This window comes from Lissotriton helveticus, chromosome 7 (assembly GCF_964261635.1).
Source record: "Lissotriton helveticus chromosome 7, aLisHel1.1, whole genome shotgun sequence".
Lineage (NCBI taxonomy): Eukaryota > Metazoa > Chordata > Amphibia > Caudata > Salamandridae > Lissotriton > Lissotriton helveticus.
The window spans coordinates 1,486,933,423-1,486,953,278 of NC_136068.1; the positions used below are offsets into that span (position 1 = coordinate 1,486,933,423).

Genomic DNA, 19,856 nt, shown 5'->3' on the forward strand with positions numbered 1-19,856 from the left:
CATGGACCCATGCATATGCTGCGTCATGGACGCCACTGTTTCAGAAGATGTAAGGGTCATGTCCACTCCCTGTGAATCTAGCAACTAGGTCATGTTTGGCATTATACATGGATTGCCTATTCGGATGATGTCGTCTCCTCCATTTTCTGCACACATGCAGTCCATGAAGGTGGACAAAGTGCTGCGCATGGCGTCATTAGTAGATGGTAGAGTTAGAACTGAGGCAATTGCATGGAAAACTCTTCCCATGATCCTCAAGCTTGCTCTTCTCTTCCTGTGAGTGAAAAACACAGATGTGTCCTGGGCTTGGACAGCATGTTAGCGGGAAAGCGCTAGATGCAGCGCGGCACTTTGTGAGGCCAGTCCTGCCATGCCAACAGTGCACTGATAGCTTGCAATGAATGAATGATAGGAAATGCAATGAAAGTTAGGCCTGCGCGTGAAGAAGCCAGAAGGGCTGGCTGGGTACCGTGTTTTATCACATCAAAAAGAGTATGTCTGGGAAAGCCTATCTTTGAAAATCTATGCCTGATCTTGGTCCCTAATATCCTTTCTCCTTTCCTCCTCTTCTCACTCCCTCCCACGCTCCCACTCCTGTCACTCCCCTCAGCCTCTTCAGCTGACACCAGAGGACGCCATTTATCAACAACATAAACCCTGCCTCCGTGCTGCAGCCATTGTGGTCCACAGCTGCAATTGTGTTTGCATCTGGTTTCCGCTCGGTGCAAGACTACACAATTACAATTTAAAACACCGTGTTTAAATGTTTTCTTGCAAATGACCTGGATGTGATTCACTACAATTTGTGCAGCAATGCCTATTTGCGACTGTTACTTAGTCAGTGTTTGCCATGCTACAGTAATAACCCACTGCACACCTGAAACATTCTTTGGGCGGCTTAGTACATATAAAGCTGATGTCTGTAGCTGTGTGAATTCACAATGACATTCGTACAACTGTTGGGAAGATTTTCCTCCTTAAGGCAAATGCAAAAGTTGCCCAGCAAATACATTCCATCTACAGTAAGTGCCGAAAATTACGGAAGCATATTATCTACAAAGCAGACGCCCTGCCCTTTAATGAAGTGATTTTTAGACACTATGCCTGGATCCAAGGTGCTGCACAATCACCAGATCACACTACATTATTCACAAACAAAGCATCCTAACTTGTGATAACTCAGTTTCTTCACACCGGATGTTCTTTGTGATGGCACAACACTGCCGGAACACAAGGGGCCTTATTACAAGTGGCAAGGTACTGCGGTAGCGGTAAAATAGGCTGGAATGTTATAGCTGCCATGACGTCCCCACCAGTACTGTGTAATTGTGAGGAAAACCACATAGAATGTGGAATTACCATGCAGGACCAACTTTTCCAGTCATAACACCGGGCAGAATTCCAAATTCCATGTGTTTTAACACATACATTAGCCGTCTATTCAAAGCAGGTGGGAAATGTAAATAGCGACTGGTAGGTTGGGATGTAAGGGGAGGAGTATGGGTAGGAAGCGGAATGTGTTTTTGTGGACGGGGGAGTGCTCCTCCTTGTAAAAGAAAAATTGGAAAATGAAGCTAGGCTCCTGCTGCAGCCGAAGCCTCATGCGATTTTTCCAGCTGGGATTGTCAGCCGGAAAAATCAGGTGTGGTTCTGCCCCACCAAGAAAAAAACTGGTGTTGAAACCCTACCCACTCTGAACCAGGCAGAGATATGTTTCTGTAAAAATTTTGTTCCTCCTGATTTACAATCGGGACCAGGTTGTCTAGATGTGCTCCATAGTCACACGCTGTGCACCATGTCTTGCATTAATCATGATGCAATATTGTTAGAAGGTGGTTCTGACACTAGGGCTGCCCGGAATTTTCGCTTTTTGAGCCCCTAATTATGGAGCTTTTACTGTGGGAGAGCCTCATAATCTGGAACTCATCCACAGTGAAATCATAATGAAGGAGACTGCATGGAGATTTTACTGGTGTCCGCCTGGCTTGACTAGGCCGCTGCGCAGCAGCTGGAGTATGGGACACCGTGCTGGTTACATGCAGACATGGGTGTACATGCGTGTGCAGACTTGTAAGAGCTGCGCAGGGGAGATTTCTAGTGTGCGCAGTCCAGGAGCAGCTACAGAGTGAATGGTGTGGCAGGACTTATGCAGAATTGGGTGGTGACATGGAATAGGCTTCATACCCTGGGAAGGAACATGCCAGGGAAAGTCAGTGCGTTTTACTGTGTTTTCACTTCATTATTCCCCTATGTGGATGTGGGTCCCATGGCTAAAATGACTTCCACAAAGCCTACAGATTCCAGACATGCACTAAAGTCCATTGTAGATTAGGTGAAAATAAATATTCTGCAGAGTCCAAATTCATATTTGTACTGCTTTTGGGTCATACAGAACTGTCATATTTCTCTGAGCCAGCCATGACCAGACCCAGGCTGAGGGTTGACCTCAGCTGGATGGATTGATAACCTTTCTTCCACAAGCTAGGGCCTCCTCTCCACAAAGAAGAAGATGGGTGGGGCTACAGGCTCATCCATCAGCAGCTATCACTGGGTGCCAGGCAACAGGCTGCACCAAGAAGGAAAGAGTTGGGTTTCAGAGGCCATGTGGCCAGAGACACTGGACGACTCCATTTTTAACAAACCCAGAGGCTGGACAAGAAGGAGGGAGCAGGGGCAGGGAAGTGATGTGTTGCTGTTTGATAGGACCCACAGAGACTTTCTGCCAGCCCCCTACTCAACTTTTAAAAAGTACTTGCACAGGAAGAGAAGCTCTCTCTGGGGTGTGGTCTGCTGAGGTAGAAGATGCTGGAGCCTGGCAATGGGCAGTTGGAAGGAGAGACCCCCTGACTGTCACCCAGGCCCCTAACAGCACCAGAAGAAGCACCCTGGACCGGTGCGCTGAAGCAGGGGCCTCTGCGCAGGGAGAAGAGAGGCGCAGGAGGAGAGCCAGGTGAAAGGCTGGCGAAGGGAGCCAGTGCAGACCGCTCCCTGCAGAATGCCCCCTCTTGGAGACCCAGAGAGTGAAGGAGAGTGTTCCCAGTGGCTGGGGGGGGGCGCAAGGAGCAAGAAGATGCAAAAATGGGGCAGATCGGACCTCCAGGGGCTGAGATATGGTCCCCAGAAGGTGAGCGACCTTGGACCTGTGGCCCCCTGACGGCGAAGTGCGAGAGGCTCCGGCGCTGGTCCAGGAAAGGACCCCGGGGTGGGTCAGGTCCCGGGGACTGCCCTCCAATGTGGAGAGCCTGCGGGGGTGGGACCGGTGCCCCGAACAAGGAAGGAGGAGTCAGGGGCCCGGGTGGGACTGGGCCCCCGACCAAAGCACGAAACGGCCGGGTTTGGGCTCCCCGCGTCGCATACCCTTACCCAGGGGTCCGGGTGGGACCGGGCCCCCCACTGAGGCCCCAGAAAGCAGCAGGAGCTTGAAGCGCCCCATGATGCCTTGCAAGTCATGAGGAATGGATTGTTTTTGGCGTTTTGGTGGCCCCCAGAGGAAGGGGCACCCTTGAGTGTGAAAAGGTTGCTGGGGGGAGCTGCTGGAGCAGCGCAGTCTCACCCCCAGCACAAAGCTAAGCCCCACCCTAAGTTTCTTGAGGATTTAAAAAGAATAACCCCTCAACTCTCAGCGAAGATTGCATCACCTCCTAGGCTGGAACTTTTGTTCTACAGCTGGGGGTTCATTGAGAAGTGCATCAAAGATTGAAGGGCTGAGTTGGAGATGTCTCGAGAAGGGCATCCCCTGGAGGTGAAATGGCATAATTGCACTGAAATGCATTTATTAATGGTTATTTCTTTTAGAGGGACTGATGTTCAATGTGAAGTACTGGTGTAAGGTGATGTCACAAGCAAAGTGGATTTAAGTGGCTAGACACTCCTGCTAGGGTATCTGACGGTATTTACAACTTAATCCTGTGATCATCTGTGATGCCTTTTGGGGCTGTAATTGCAATGCATTTTTAATGATATCCAAATGTGCTGAGTACTGTCATTCTAAAGTCTGCATAAACATGTAGTCTTGCAGCTGCGCTTAGGTGAAGACCCCAGACTGTTAGCCCTTAAGATGTAGAGGTGTATACTTTAGGGTCAGTAGGAGATGCTTGGTCAGGGTCATGTGTCACCAATGCAGGTGTATCCCTGTTTAATGCTTTTTGAGGTAATGGGAGGGGGACGCCACTGGGATGGTGCCAGTGTGCAGGGCCCTCGCTCCAGGATAGGTTCAACTAATTGCATTGGGGGCAAGATGATGTGCATACATGGGAGTGGTGGTACTAGACCCCACCCCCCCTGCGGGAGGGGTGGAGATGTTATGCAATGTCACAAAGTAATTCCAACAGCTTATGTATATTTGTAAATTGGTGTATAGTATTGAGTGATGTGTGTGTTTAATAAATGTACTCATACTTTTATAAAGCAAAGTACAGACTGGACAATCAATTATTGAGTGTTATTTTTGCGCACCTGCAAATGGCGATTACTAGCCCACACCACCTCCCTTGGGTAAGCCTCAGACTGCTCTGCAACGCTACCCTCTGAGAGTCAGGTGCTGCCCTAGGGTGTTTGGTTCCCAGTGAAGGACAAATGTGTCATGTTATTTGTGCAGGCCTCACAGATGCTGCCTCGTTGTCCAACAAATATGTTCTCAGATTGCATAGACATTGATACATAAATACACCCTAAATTCAGAGATTATGTTAAGACTGCATGAAGTACCCTGATTTCAGGCAGCATACCTCAGGGGCAATTGTGGGTCAACACATGATTATGTCTCAATAATCATTATCTTTAGGGCATAGGTTGTGAAAGGAGAATTTGGTGGTTCCTTTGTTTATTTTCTCTTTTTATCTACTCCAGGTCCTGCTTTGTTGGCCTATAACAATGCCACCTTCTCAGAAGGCGACTGGGAGGGCATCCAGAACACAGGCAAAAGTCTTAAACTCAAGGACCCTAACACCGTGGGGCGATTTGGACTGGGGTTCAGCTCAGTCTACCATATAACAGGTAAGGCATTTTACTATGCTTCCCTGGTCAATCACAACCTGGATGTGCCCCCATCAATCGGCCAGTCATTTTGTAAGCCTGTAGAGCTCTAAACAGTCAACAAATGACACCTGACCGCTGGATTGCCTAAGTAGTCAAAGATTTTTTTAAAGTTTATAAGTCCTTTCTGAATGCATCAGCTCTTCAGCGCTTCTAGGGTTCTCAGGTAGCTCATTTTAACTGATATCGCTGGGAATGCTCCTCCACCTGCTTTTTTATCACAACGAGTATTTACAGTTGCTTTGAGCTAGAAAGATCTCAGTCTTCTGAATGGAATATAAGGTTAGAATTGTTGGGCCAAGTATTTAGGAGTGTTGCTCAGACACAAGGAACCAGAGGACTCAGACTCTGGTGAGGAGCCATCCAGTTAGGCAGTTCAGGGGTGCGGGGGGGGGGGGTGGCATTTCCACTGCTCTTTGGATGGAGGACTGTCTGCTACACTTAGTGAGTGAGTGAAGGTATTTTTAAAGTGCACTAATGCCGAGGCGTCTTGGCGCTGTGCAGGGTAACGGAGTGTGTGCCGGCCAGTGTCCTATCGCGTAAAAAGCCAGGTCTTAACCCCCTTCCTGAACCTCATGTGATTGGAGATTTTTCTCAGGTGCAAGGGCAGTGAATTCCAGACTCTCGCGGCCAGGAGGGAGAAGCCCTTCCCACCCCAGCGTTGTCTATTGAACTTAGAGACCATCGCCAGCCCCTGAGAGGCAGACCTCAGGGGTCGGATTGGCATGTACCTCGTGAATAGGTGTTGCAGATCTAATGCTCCCACCCCAGCTAAGGACTTGTGGACCAGGCAGAGTGCTTTAAAATCTATCCGCCTCCGAACAGGGAGCCAGTGTAACTGCCTGATGACCTCTGAGGTGGGGTGGTATTTGGGCAGATGGAGGAGCATCCTTAGAGATCTCTGCTAGGCAGATCGGCGAACTGGCCACAGATCACATATTTCCCACCTCCAAATGAGTCAGATTTATCATTAAGCAAAACTGCAAAATGACACTCCACATCTTCCTTAATATTTTAAGTTGAAACTTTGAAGAGGAGGTGTTGTTATTCACATATGTATCCATAGTCACCATAGAATCAAACTTTAACCCCATTGTTTTACTGGTCATTAACTGGGATTTGTGAGTTTCGTTTTGTGTTACACTTCCTTCCTTTGGCCACAAAAAGTGTGTTCCAGCAAGTATATATTATCTTTTTGCTAGTTTTAGACTAAACCAATTAGTGTTGGCCAGTCCAAAGTTGGATCTACAGAAACACCTCTGCTACTCAATTAATGGGAGCGATGGGTTGTCATGAGTGTAGCTTTGAAACTCAATTCCATTTTCTCGCAGAACATTGTGAAGGGGTTAGAAATGCAGATTAAATAACAGTGATGAAAGGCAAGACACTTGTGGTATATCATACTCCAAAGTAGGATGTCTGCTTTCTCTCCTACATCAATCAGCCAGACCCTGAAATTAGGAGAACATTCTCTAGACTTTGCATGCCATGTATGACACACTAGGATTTGTCTACTCCTTTGGTACAAGATGCCATGATAAGGGTATTGTACCCTGCCAACAAATTGAGTAGCAAGAGAAAAGCATGGTACTTAGTATTCATAATCCTCAAAATGCTAATTTGGACTCCAGCAATGCAGACTGCATACCCCTAACTGGGCAGAAACCTGACTGTCTGGCACCCCAAATATTGTTGGTTTCCATACACAACCCCACATTTGCATGGTAACAGTTGCTGGCCACTATTTTAAAAGCTATATGTCAGAAAACTGTAGTCTGAAATATTGTTTGGCATGCATATTGTGTTCTAAGTATCGTTTACAGAATATTGTCCTATTGCATGTGATCTTATATTATTTATAGTCCAATGGGGTGATTTTTTTAACATAATATTTATGACACGAGATTTATGTCACCTAATATTTTTATTACAATATTCTGACATTACACCCTTTCAACACTCCCAAGATATTGGAAATGGGACAATAGGTTATTTGGATCGAAGAGTTTATTTTATATCAAAAGGGTCACCAAAGCCACCTTGGTCACCTCTGGAATGATACCAGATTTAAATCAGCTACATGTACTATCTCTGATGAATGGCACAAAAGCCTCACTGCCTTTTTTTACTATCTTGGTACATACGGCAAGGGTCTTCTGAGCAGGATGGAGAATTGAGGGATGTTAATAATTTTATAGTTTACTCAATAGAAATATCTTACAAACAAAAGGTTTCTGTTACACTTGCTGCTCAGCCAGTGTGAGTTTGGTGTGGAATGTTGGTGGGTGAAGATGTTGTGGAATGTTGGATGAGTGAGAGCGGTAGTTGGTGTATGGGCCTTTGCCACCAACATATACCCCTCTTTGATCGTATTCGGAATCAAATCTTATAGTAGGGAACTGCAGCTCTAATTTTAAGTATTTGTTTTATTGAAAACCGTCTTGAATCACGTTATATCACCCAGTAGGTGACTACATTTTTCCCTATAGGAAGAGAATAAGATATTTTGTCCAAAGTCTTAAATAATTCTTTACAGCAGATCTTAGCTTCACTAATTTTGTCTGATATGCATTCTTTTTTGATTCTGTAAGGGGTCTTCTTCTAATGTTTTCATTTTGCTTTCAGAATAGTTAAGACATTGTCATTAATATCTGTCCATCTGGAATGATACCAGATTTAAATCAGCTACATGTACTATCTCTGATGAATGGCACAAAAGCCTCACTGCCTTTTTTTACTATCTTGGTACATACGGCAAGGGTCTTCTGAGCAGGATGGAGAATTGAGGGATGTTAATAATTTTATAGTTTACTCAATAGAAATATCTTACAAACAAAAGGTTTCTGTTACACTTGCTGCTCAGCCAGTGTGAGTTTGGTGTGGAATGTTGGTGGGTGAAGATGTTGTGGAATGTTGGATGAGTGAGAGCGGTAGTTGGTGTATGGGCCTTTGCCACCAACATATACCCCTCTTTGATCGTATTCGGAATCAAATCTTATAGTAGGGAACTGCAGCTCTAATTTTAAGTATTTGTTTTATTGAAAACCGTCTTGAATCACGTTATATCACCCAGTAGGTGACTACATTTTTCCCTATAGGAAGAGAATAAGATATTTTGTCCAAAGTCTTAAATAATTCTTTACAGCAGATCTTAGCTTCACTAATTTTGTCTGATATGCATTCTTTTTTGATTCTGTAAGGGGTCTTCTTCTAATGTTTTCATTTTGCTTTCAGAATAGTTAAGACATTGTCATTAATATCTGTCCACCAAATTTTCTTTGCTTTCCTCGCACTTAACTGTAGCTTCTATAACTCTGATGAGTGCTAGTGATTGGTCTTGTTCTACTTTTTGTGGTTTTAAGTGGAGCAGATCCTTCTAGATAGGTGTACAAGTATATTATTATAACATAACATGACATGATCATACAGAAGGGTACCTTAGCGCTGAAAAACAGATGTTTTTTTTTATCCAACTCAATGGTACTAATTTTTAATCCCATTTCCGTGCTTTGTGGCTCATCATTTTCTTTAGGTTATAGCTTTCAAATTTCTGTATGTGTTTTTTATAATTTTGCACTGATTCTAACTTACAAATGTATTGTAAAGTGGATTTTTTGCAGTATATTTATAGGTGGGATGTCCTTTATTGTATTTGGCATCACCATTTTTTTTCTCTTGAACCAATATGAAAATTCTTTTGAAATGCAATGGAGTGGATACATGTTTGAGGTCCATAGCAAAGAAGGCACTCAGTTGGAACACATTAGTACCATTTCCTTTGTATCTCCTCTTTATCAGTCATTGTTAAACATACATGGATCATTTAAAATCATCCATCTCATTAACAAATAGATAATTTAAGATCATATTATCCTATAAAACAAGACCATGATTAACTCAGTAAAATATAGGTTATTACAAATCATTTAAGTCAAAATATAACATAGTCATATTACAGTAACTGATAATCTTTGTAGCTGAGATATTACAATATAGGTTTGTGCAAGCTCTGTGCAGAGCTTAAAAGTGATTTATTTAAACAGAAACTCAAAAGCGTGTCCTCTAGTACAAATTGTTTTAAAGATGAAGGTTGAAGAAATGTCTGTGTCACTTACATATATTTGGGGTGAAGTTGAAAGTGGGTGTGCTGTATGATAAATTACATTTAACACGCATAAATAAATGCCTCTACTGCTCTTAGTGGAGACATAACAACTGCCTCACCTTCTTTGCAACCCAAAACACAATATGAAAATCAACATAGCATTAAAATATAAAAGGTCCAATTCTCACTGTGAGGAAAGCAGTTTATTATATGGCGTGGTTGTGGGACCTCACCATGCAATAAGCTCACAAATCTGTCTTAGGTCCAGTCAGGCTTGTTTGCAAAATCTTAGCTGATACGATGACGGGGGTCTTCGTGGGACCAACACTCAGTCCATGAACATGGTGGGGTGACTTTTATCACAGTGGCTGATGTCTTTTGAAGTTCGGTTAAAGTGCAGCCAAAAACCAGTTACCATTGGTCTACTGGTTTCCGGTTACAGCGAAACCAGCGGCTCCCTTTAACTAAGGCTGGTGTGCATCTTGGGTGACCAAAGTGCACTCCGACGACTCCAGCAGTCGGAGTTGGATGACTCAGATGAGTCCAGCAGACCCAGGTGCAACCGTTGAAGGGCAGGACTCAGTCTTCTAGGCTGTGCTTTGGCAATTAACGGCGAAGGCCAGCAATAGCGGTTACCTACTCACCAGGGTGGCTTCTTCAGCTTTCGTGGCCATGTAGCTGTAACAGGCAGTCAACCAACTGACTCTTGGAGTTGCTTTTTCTGTCAGGGGCTCGAGGATGACTTTTCCTTGAGCAGGCCACCACATGCACAGTCCTCTCTTTGCTAGCCAAGAATCAGCACATGCAGTCCAGTCTTGGTGCAACCTCTCTTTGCTAGATCCAGGAGACCACAGGTCAGTCCTTTTTCGGTCCTCTGACCAGTGCAGACGTGATCTAAGTTCTGGGTGTCAGGGGTGCCACTTTTATGTGCAAACTTTACCCTTTGGGATGCAGTGACTACTAGTCAGTGGGCTACAAAGTCCCCTACCGCCTGATGACGACTTCCTGCAAAGTATTGCATCTAGCTATCCCATAATGCAATATTCTGCCTACTCCCTCAATGGCAGAAACCTTCTCTTGGTGTGTGGAGCTTGGTAGCCCATCCTAGAAGTGTACCTACCTGGGGCTACACACCCACAGGAAAACTGGTTTGTCCACTGTTTCCCCATCTCTGTCCCCAATGTAAACCTGTCTATCCAGAACAAAATAGCATTTTTCCTTCACAGGAGGTATCCCTTTTGAAGCTCGCCTTTTGGCCTTCCTGGGAGGGAGAGGTAACACCTCTTCCAATGGCAGGCCTTTTCTTCTCCTTTAGAGTCATTCACACCTCCCCCTAGGAGGGCAGAAGGCTGTCTTCTTGCCAATATCTGTAAACGATCACTGGAAACTCCGAAGTCGTGGGCGTTCCAAAAAGGAAACAATTTCCTTTGCAGGAGAGTGGCGTCCATCCGTCTACAGAAGTCATTCTGGCTGTTGCTGTTTATTAATACATTTGGAGTGTTTGTCTTACAATGATTATAGCTCATCCACCCTCTCATGGATCAGTGTCAGTTCAATGGAAGGTTAAACAAGTACATAAAGCATAGCGCTCATGAAACGGGTGCTTCACTGAGACAGGAATGACTAAACATGAGCATCTGAAAAAGTGCTTGCTCTATTTAGAAAATTAGTGGGTGGCACAGCAATCAGAACGACCGACTGGAGAGCGGGGGATCCGTGTTCGAGCCTTGGCGTAGGTTCAACATTTTATGAATCCTGGCAAATTATTTAATCTCCCCATGCCCAGCTATATTCAATTAGACCAACAACAAAAAACAGCAATCTCGGAGGAGTGGTGAGGGCGTACAAAGAAGGGGCAGAGAGACAAGGAGGAGTGGGGGGGGGGCAGGCAAAGACGGGACAGGGAGATAAGGAGGATTGGTGGGGGTGGGCAAAGACAGCACAGAGACAAGCATAATCTAATTCAAACAAAAGAAAACAACCAGAGTGCACGTCCCTGCGGATTCACGAGGCAATACTCCATGGGAGTTAACTTGTGAAAAGAGGTTGGGCATGTACCAACCATTAGCCGTTTGCAGGCCATCCTGTTTGAATGACTCTGACAACAGCCAATCCAAAGCTTGGGAGGAGTCTGGCCCCAGAAAGTAAAGGCAACAGATCGCCTGACAGTGCAAGCACTGTAGGATCGATCTAAAAAATGAAAAGAAAACTTTTTATTTTTGTTTTTGAAACGCATCCCGTTTTCCTTTAAGGAAAATGGACTGCATGTCGAAAAAAATTGCTTTATTTAAAAGCAATCACAGACATGGTGGTCTGCTGACCCCAGCAGGCCACCATCTCTGTGATTTTTGGGATTCCTAGGAGGCCACCAATTGCGACCTACCTCATTAATATTCATGAGGTAGGTCACTTGTGATCCCATAGGAATCACAAAAGTGTTCACCACATTTTCATTCATGCCTTTTTGCGATTTCTCGAATTGCGAATCGCAAGGATTCGCAATTAGGGAATCTCAAAACGTTTTCTTCATGCATCTGGCCCCAAAGTTTCTACTTTGCCTCTATGACCTACCCCAGTCCGATAGCCTGCTTAAATTTCCTCCAAACTGGGCATAACTGCTATGGGGTTCTACAAAGACCTGTTGACATCAATGCATCCTATAGTTACTGCATTGCCCCTATTACCTGTGCCAGTACTAATCCAAAGTGGCCCTGGCTGTTACAAGGTTTTACAATGGTATGATTCTGATTTGAAATTCTAATTTCTCTAACTCTACATTCACAGATATACCTGCTGTGCTGAGTGGCAAACACCTTGGTATGCTAGACCCCCAGTGGGCAGCCTTTGATAATGGAGGCTTCAAGTGGAACCTGGAGGACAACGAAGACCAGATTGACATCAAAGCTTTAACAGATCAATTTCTTCCGTTCCGTAAAGCTGTAAGTGCCATCAGTGGTGGTAAATGGGACTCCATAATAGAGTCTGGATTTTTCACTGGAACACTCTTCCGCTTTCCTCTGAGGCTAAGCTTCTCTAAGATCTCAAACAATCTCTACAGCTCAGAAAAGGTACATGAACTCTTTGAATGCTTTAGGAAAGATGCCACTATAAATCTTCTTTTTCTGAGGAACATCACTCAGGTTGCACTTAAGAGCATTGGTCGTGATGGCACAGTGAAAGACCTGATGACTGCTAGCGTCACTTCTGAGGACAACAAAAAACTTCATAGCATTGATGCTTCTTCATCAAAGCTCCTCAGTTCCTTGAAGGTGAAGGTCACATCTCTGAAATGCCAGGGTAGAATGGATGAGGTGTGCAGATGGCTTGTGGTGGGTAGCACAATCAAAAAGGGTAGCTTTCAGGACTTGGATGATCTTGCCAATAGGTTGAACAACATTCCCACCATTAGTATTGCTTATTCATTAGAACATGCAGACTGCACTTTCTCTGAAGGACGCCTATGCTGCTTCTTGCCACTTCCAGATAGAGAAGAGAACAAGACTCAGCTCCCTGTTCATATCAATGCAAGTTTTGACCTGACTGATGACAGACGGAGCATAAAGTGGGTGGAGGCAGATCAACAGAATGACTCTGCCCAATGGAATCATCTGTTGGTGGAGAAGGTCTTACCTCTTGTCTACTGTCAAGCAGTACAGGCAGTTGTGTCATTTGTAAGGTCCCCAGGTGGCCCAGCTACCTTAGCCTATGGCATCTGGCCAGACCCAAGTCAGACTCAACACAAAGAGAGGTGGCACCGGCTAACTGAAAGGATTGCTAAGGAACTGCTAAATATGGAGGTTTTGTATCCCATAGCAGACCATACACAGTGGCTGATACCATCTGATGCCATCTTTCTCCCAATCATAGAAGACTCCAACATACTCAATGCCTTAGAAGAACTCCTGGTCTCTGCCGGGGAGCCTCTTGTCAAAGTGCCTCCACATGTTATTGGGGCTATTCGTTTGGTTGCAGAAAATGTGAAAATTGCCACCCCTTCGTTCATTCGAAAAATCGTGAAGCAAGGCCTTTCAAGCAGACTTCAGTACAGTCAAAAGCTGCTCCTCCTGGAGTACGTCATCAGTGATGAACAATATAGGGACATGCTGGGGCTCCAACTCTTGCCTCTCTCTGATGGAACCTTCACCAGGTTTCAGGACACCGATCAGGAGAGCCTTGCTTTGATCGAGAGCTCCAGATTCCAAAGGTAAGTGGCTGCAGGTTGTAAATGCACCTTTTACCTACGGCACGTGTCCCAGTTGATATTGACTAATACATATGGTAGTGATGTTCTTTATAGGTTGTGTCTGCACTGCTGGATTGTCTACACTGACACACTAGTGACCAACGAAATCATACCAGTGCAAGAGGTGCTGCACTGGAATGTAGATCACAGATGCAACGACAAAAAAAAAAATCACATTTAGTAAATGAGCGATTACAGTGCATTAGAACATTGGAACGTGGAAACTCCATTGTCAACAATGAAGCGGCTTAGGGCCATAATGGCTGGTACAGATCTTCTGAATCAACATTCCAATGTTTGTTTTTATATTCTCCTTTTTTAATTTAGAACATTCTACCCTCAATTGGTGGAATTTTTAATAGCATCTTAGCCCTTCTGCTTCGTGCAATACGAGTTGTTAAAGGCACTCACGAAGGCTAATGGCGTTCCCCTGAGGCTCGGGACTATACGTCAGTCTCATGGCATTTAACAACTGTTATAGCCCTCGGCAGTGAGTGCAATGGTACATTATTAATTCATCTGTAAGGAAGCATATCATGTGTTCACCTGTCCTAACTGCACTATTGAAGCTTGCACTGATGCTGTGCTGGATGCACATTTTAACGCTATAAAAAAGTAAAGCCAGTGGTACTGTCAGAGTGCAAGGAGAATATGATAGAGAGAAGGATGTACAGGCAAGGGTGAGGGTACATTGTAGCACTGCAGGACATAAAGGGGGGTAGTGCAGGAAGCAAATGGAAGGACGATCATATACTGCTAGTGGCAAATGGTAAATATGGCATACATTTGACGGGTGGCAGATACGGGGAAAGCAAGGCCACAGCAGTTTATGCTCCACCCACCCCCTACATATGCCCAGCAGGAATGGCTTGGGCATCAGTAGTGTAAGCCTCCTTTGTGTTCCCAGGGCACCTTCCACATTGGCGGCAGCTGTGCAAGCCTCTCTTACACACACATAGGAGATACTAGGTTTCGACATAAAACACCACATATAAGATTCAGGAAGTGTAGCACATGGAGAAGAGTGAGAATGGGGTAGTGGAGACTACAGTCATGGAAGTCAACAACTTCCAAGGTCAGGTCTCATTCACGGTGCATCCAGCCACCTGAGGACCGAGACTTGTCTTCCAGGTCAGAGAGGGCAGGTGACTAGTTAGCGGACGCTGAAGAGTCGTCTGGCAGCATCAGTTGTTTCGACTCTCTCTTTACGCTTTAGTTCACAATCATATCTCGGTTCCCTCGATTTTGCTATTTTCCCCTATATTTGTTCCATCAGTTTTCCTCCTACATCATCCCTGCACTTATCCTCCTTGTTGCCCTGGACTATATTGTTTCCTGACTTCCCTTGGGAATAGGTCTGACAATTTGGAACCTACTTTTGTACCTTGCTGTGTTTTCCCCCTTTTCTTTGCTTTGGCAACTTGGACTCTACTTTCCAAAAGAAAGGTGTACATTTAATCTTCAGTATTTCCTGGTTTGCCTGGGGGCTAGTTACAGTGCTGATGTTTCTGAGACCCAAGCGGTATAAAAGGGGGTGGTGAAAAAGGGGGTGGTGATGGACGTAGCAACTGAACCAATCAAACACTCACACCCAGTCAAAAGATCTGGGTTTAATCCATCACCGTTCTTTAGCCCACTCTGCTACCCCAGTTCAGACATGGCCATATGCAAGTCAGTCTGACCCTGTGCCTCATGGGAACAGTCCAGCCTGAACTGCCAAGCCATGCCTTCCCTGCATCTTCAGAAGAAACTTGTTACAATCAAAGATGCTGTCTTGAAGGTTACAAAAGGAGTAGGCCTATTAGGTTTGGATCAGGTTACAGGTAAATCATTTAAAGCCCCACCAGGAGCAGCATCCAGCTGCTCAGCCCTTCTCCCTCCAACAGTCCACTCATCCAAGCACAAACACTCTTAACATTCCAACCATCCCATGGCCTCACTCACTGGCTGAGCAGCAGGGACTGGGAACTCTGGGGAGGATGCATAGTAACTAAGACAAGTCACAACAGAATTCAACCTCAAGTAGGGCCCACTTTCTCCCCCAGATAATCCTGACACAGTAGGTAGGGGGTCCATGTCAGGCCTTCCTAATTCCCCTTTTTCAACCACAGCTATTGCAACACCTGAAAAAGTCTTGGGAGACCCTCAGAAATTTCAGTCCTTCATGGCCCAATGTAATTTGCATTGTTTTGGCTAAACCATAGTAGGTCACTGCCAATCAGTATAAAGTAGCATTTATGCTCTTTTACTTGATTAGAGATGCATTAGCATTGGCTATGCCTCTAATTTTGAGTGTGTTCATGGTTTTCCAATTTCCAGACCTTTGTGCAACAATTTACATTGATTTCTGATGAGACTAGCTTCAAGTACTGGACTGCTTACTCTGCCACAAAGTTCCAGAGATATAAATGCTTGCATTCGTCAGAGCCAGTAGTCAGTGTCCGAGGCTGGCTGGACAAGTAAATCGGCTGCAGCCACACCTTATCAAGGACTACGAGAGAAACAAAAGAAGGCTTAGTCTATGGTGATAAACTAGCTTACCACATCTGTGACACCAATAGATGTAACACTGCAAATTTGTGCGCAGAAAAGCAAAGACTCCAAGGACAACCCTTCTATCGCAGAAGAGCATTTTTACAGAATTTGGTGAATATTGTAGAAAATTTGGTGGAATCCTCTGAAGAACCAACGCAGATTAGTGCTATCCAAAAGACTCATTTAAGAAGAAAGTGAAGTAAGATGCTGAAATGGCAACAAGCTGGACTTACCACGATAGGTGATGTGCACGAGGAGGATTGGTTACACTCATTCTCTGAGGTACAGCTGGAATTTGGAGTAAAGGCTGGCTCTTAATCTTCCTTTAAGTACTTACAGGTGAGGGGAGTATTAAGTCAAGTTTGTGCCGCCGGTTGAATCCCCTTGGGGAAGAGCCCTTTGTTAGAGGTAATAACTCGGCCTGGTTGCAAGATAGGAGAAATTTATAATTTATTTCGGTATTAGGCCCTGGATAACACGGAGAAGACAGAATCAAGTTGGGCAAGGAAATTAGTAGAGGAGGACGTGGATTTTTATATGTCTATTTGGTTGGGGTGGAAGGTCCTTCTTTCCTCCAATTTGAGAGAGGGGCATCATAAAAGTGTATTTAGGCTGTATTATATATTCAGAGCAGCTGCATGGATGGCGCAAGAGGACAGATGTGGAGAAGGGCCCTGCAGATTAAATACACTTTTTTTTAGATGTGAGAAACGTTTGCCTCTCAAACAGGGTATTGAAACATATTAGAGGCAGCTATTTGGGAGAGAGATTTGTATTAGTGCATCCATGATGCTTCTCGGATATGATAATCATAAGGGTCAAGACTCCACTCAGATTTTTTTATTTATTTCTATGACAGTTGCCAGTTTGTTAATTGCAAGAGTATGGAAAAATGACGACCCCCCTACATTTCAGTCCTGGTTAAGGCTGTTAATGGGAATCTACAATGTGGAAAGCGCACTATACAACAGCAAGGGTATGGGAGTTAAGAAACGCGGGAAAAATATCTGGTCCCCAATGGCTAGGGGGCGAGGATTGGCCGGTTCCTGGTCTGTAACTGGGAGGTCTACTATGCTTTACCGGTAAGGCAGGCATTAGCACTATTTATAGGCTATTAGACCTTATGGAGTATCAGAAGATGTTTTGGGTTCCCTGCCTTTCCTGGTTCCTATTATTTCTATTGCTACCACTGTTTCTACATTTTTTTTGATTTGCCAGGTTTCTCTATATCTCTTAGTGGATGCCCCCTCGTATGATGTATGTTTTTTACTGTAATAAACAAAGAAAAAGCAAAACACGTTTTCCCCATGTTCATTTTCAGAGGAAATTTTGGGACGAGCTACAGCCCGAACTGCTGAATGGAATTACCCCAAATTTGGCAGAAAGGTAGAGCTTGGTTCAGAAAGCGACCTTTTTTGAAATGGTGTAAATCCGTTCACTATTTTTTGAGAAATTCAAAAAATAAAAGTTAAAAAAAGTATTTTCCCATACGAAACATTGTGTAAGGCTACAGCCGAAACTACAGAACAGAATTACCCCAAATTTGGCACGAAGGTAGTCCGTGGGTCAGAAAGCGACCTTTTTTTTTAAATGGTGTAAATCTGTTCAGTAGTTGCTGAGAAATTAGAAAAATAAAAGTTTTGAAATCTGGGCGGAGCCTAAGTCACGTGCGCGAGCTTCACTGTGATTGGCTGCCAACACTCCAAACCAGGAAGTGTTGGCAGCCATCTTGTGGCTCGGTAGAAGCGAGTCAGTCGAAAACGGAGAAACAAAGGTATAAAACAAGGGAAGGGGGCAGGGTAGAAACCCTCTGACCCCCTAGGCTTGCTGAGGGGGTCCCAGAAGGACCCCCAGGGCCCAAAAAAGTATTTTAAACTTTTTTTAAAATTGGCACAATTCGCGCTGGGGTCCCGGGTTCCCGGGTTTTATTTTAATGAGGTCCCTGGGTAGGCTAGGTTACGGGGCATTTCATAAAAAAAATAGTGTAGGCTTGCGGGGGCCCGCTGGGGTCCCAGCAATCTCGGGGCTTCAGTCATGTTGGGAGGGGGGTTGCGTGGCCCCCGTCCTGGAGCTCTCCATCTGCTTATAACTTTGGCGTCGTTTGACGATTCTTTACGAAATTTTCCAAAAACGTTCTCATTTTTGATCAGCTCCTATCTTGAAAGTTTAGGGGCGATTGGTCGGGGGGGGGCTTTGAAAAAGGGGGTGAAAAATGTGTTTTCTCAATGAATTTTTCATAGGAAACATTAGACAAGGCTACAGGTCAAACTGCTGAATGAAATTACGCCAAATTTGGCAGGAAGGAAGGTCTTTGTCTAGAAAGTGCTGTATTGTTGAAATGGTGTATATCCATACAGTCGTTTTTGAGATAGTAAAGGGAAAACATATATATATATCTGGCCGGTGCCTTATTTCTGAGCACGAGCTTGCCTCTGATTGGCTGATAACTTTTCAAAGCAGGAAGTGTCCTCTGATTGGCTGCTAACACTTGAAACCAGGAAGTGTTAGCAGCCATCTTGTGCCTCACATAGAGTGAAAATATAAAAGAAAGGTTCCGGGGGCAATTTAATATAGAGGAGCTCTGTGTAATGATGATTTGGACGCAGTGAAGGTTTAAGATTTATTAACAATAAAGGAGAAACAGGTGAGCGCCAGGCAGCACGACTTCCACTCCAGAACACAGTAATTGCAGACTATATACAACTGCACATGCGTAATTCTCTGTTTTGGCTCTGCGCACCCAGGCTGCTGCATCCCATCCACTTCCACTGCCCAGAGTTGTCTAACAGCCGCTGCACACCCAGGGCCATATATTAAAGAACGGCGATAACATTATGGCCGCTTTAGTGGTAGGAAACTGCTGCAAAAGCGGAGATAAGGGGCTTGATAATATGCCCTTTTGAATTCCCATAGAAGCCCAGGTTTGATGTCCTTCACACCAGAACATGGGCTTCTATGGGAATTCTCAAGGGCGTATTATCAAGCCACTTATCGCCACTTTAGCGGCAGTTTCCTGCCCCTAAAGCGGTGATAATATTATCGCCGTTCTTGATAATATGGTTCACAGTCTGCTGTAGCCCATACACACAGCGCCAATCATTCATGGAGTTACTCACACACCGAGTCATTCATACAAAGAATCAATCACACTTCCATTTACTGACCTACAGATTTATACACACAACAGATCACTTATTCAAACAGAAACAAACATATAATTACTCTCTTATACAATCACTGATACAAGTAAAAACTCATCTATACAGCCACTCTCTAGTAATTGATATACTCCAACTCTCACATACGCTGCCTTTTACATATGTAGTTACTTGGACATGTACCACTGAGACATCCATTCACTCACTAACACACCCATACACACACTGACCACCCATACAGCTGTTTCCACATGCACTATTGAACCCATACAGCCAGTGAATCAACATGTATGCACAGAGTCATACACCTCCCAATCCCCACAGACACACTCAGACACCCATACAAATACTCTGGCAACCAATCAATAACCCATATAGACACTCATGTAGCTGCTAAACAAACCATGGAGCAGCTTATACAACAGCAGACACACTGATACAGACATTCACACAGCTTAATCACTAACCCATGCATTCAATAAGTCACATGTAATAACTCACTTAAACAGTTAGTTACGCACCTACTAATTCCTCCATCCAAACACTTATACACCCACTCATTCTTCAATACACCTTGGCATATATATAATACATATTTAAACTTTATAGAAACACACAGTCACTGGATGATGTCATCAGTGATGTCATTTGAGATGCTATCAGTGATGTCATCAGTGATGTCACTGACCATGTCATGAATGATGTAATAGGTGACGTCATCAGCAGTGCATTGCGGGGGTGTGAGTTATAGTTAGCTCAACTAACTATAACAGCAGAATTT

At 44.5% G+C, this 19,856-nt stretch overlaps 1 protein-coding gene across 1 annotated transcript in view; it reads left to right on the forward strand.

The window, feature by feature from the left end:
• Positions 1-19,856, forward strand: part of LOC144770408 (sacsin-like) — a 263,570-nt gene that overhangs the window by 165,898 nt on the left and 77,816 nt on the right. The window contains exons 5-6 of the mRNA XM_078654917.1: positions 4,849-4,995; positions 11,924-13,343. Of these exons, the coding sequence (XP_078511043.1) occupies positions 4,849-4,995; positions 11,924-13,343 (1,567 nt within the window). The remainder of the gene's footprint in view (positions 1-4,848; positions 4,996-11,923; positions 13,344-19,856) is intronic.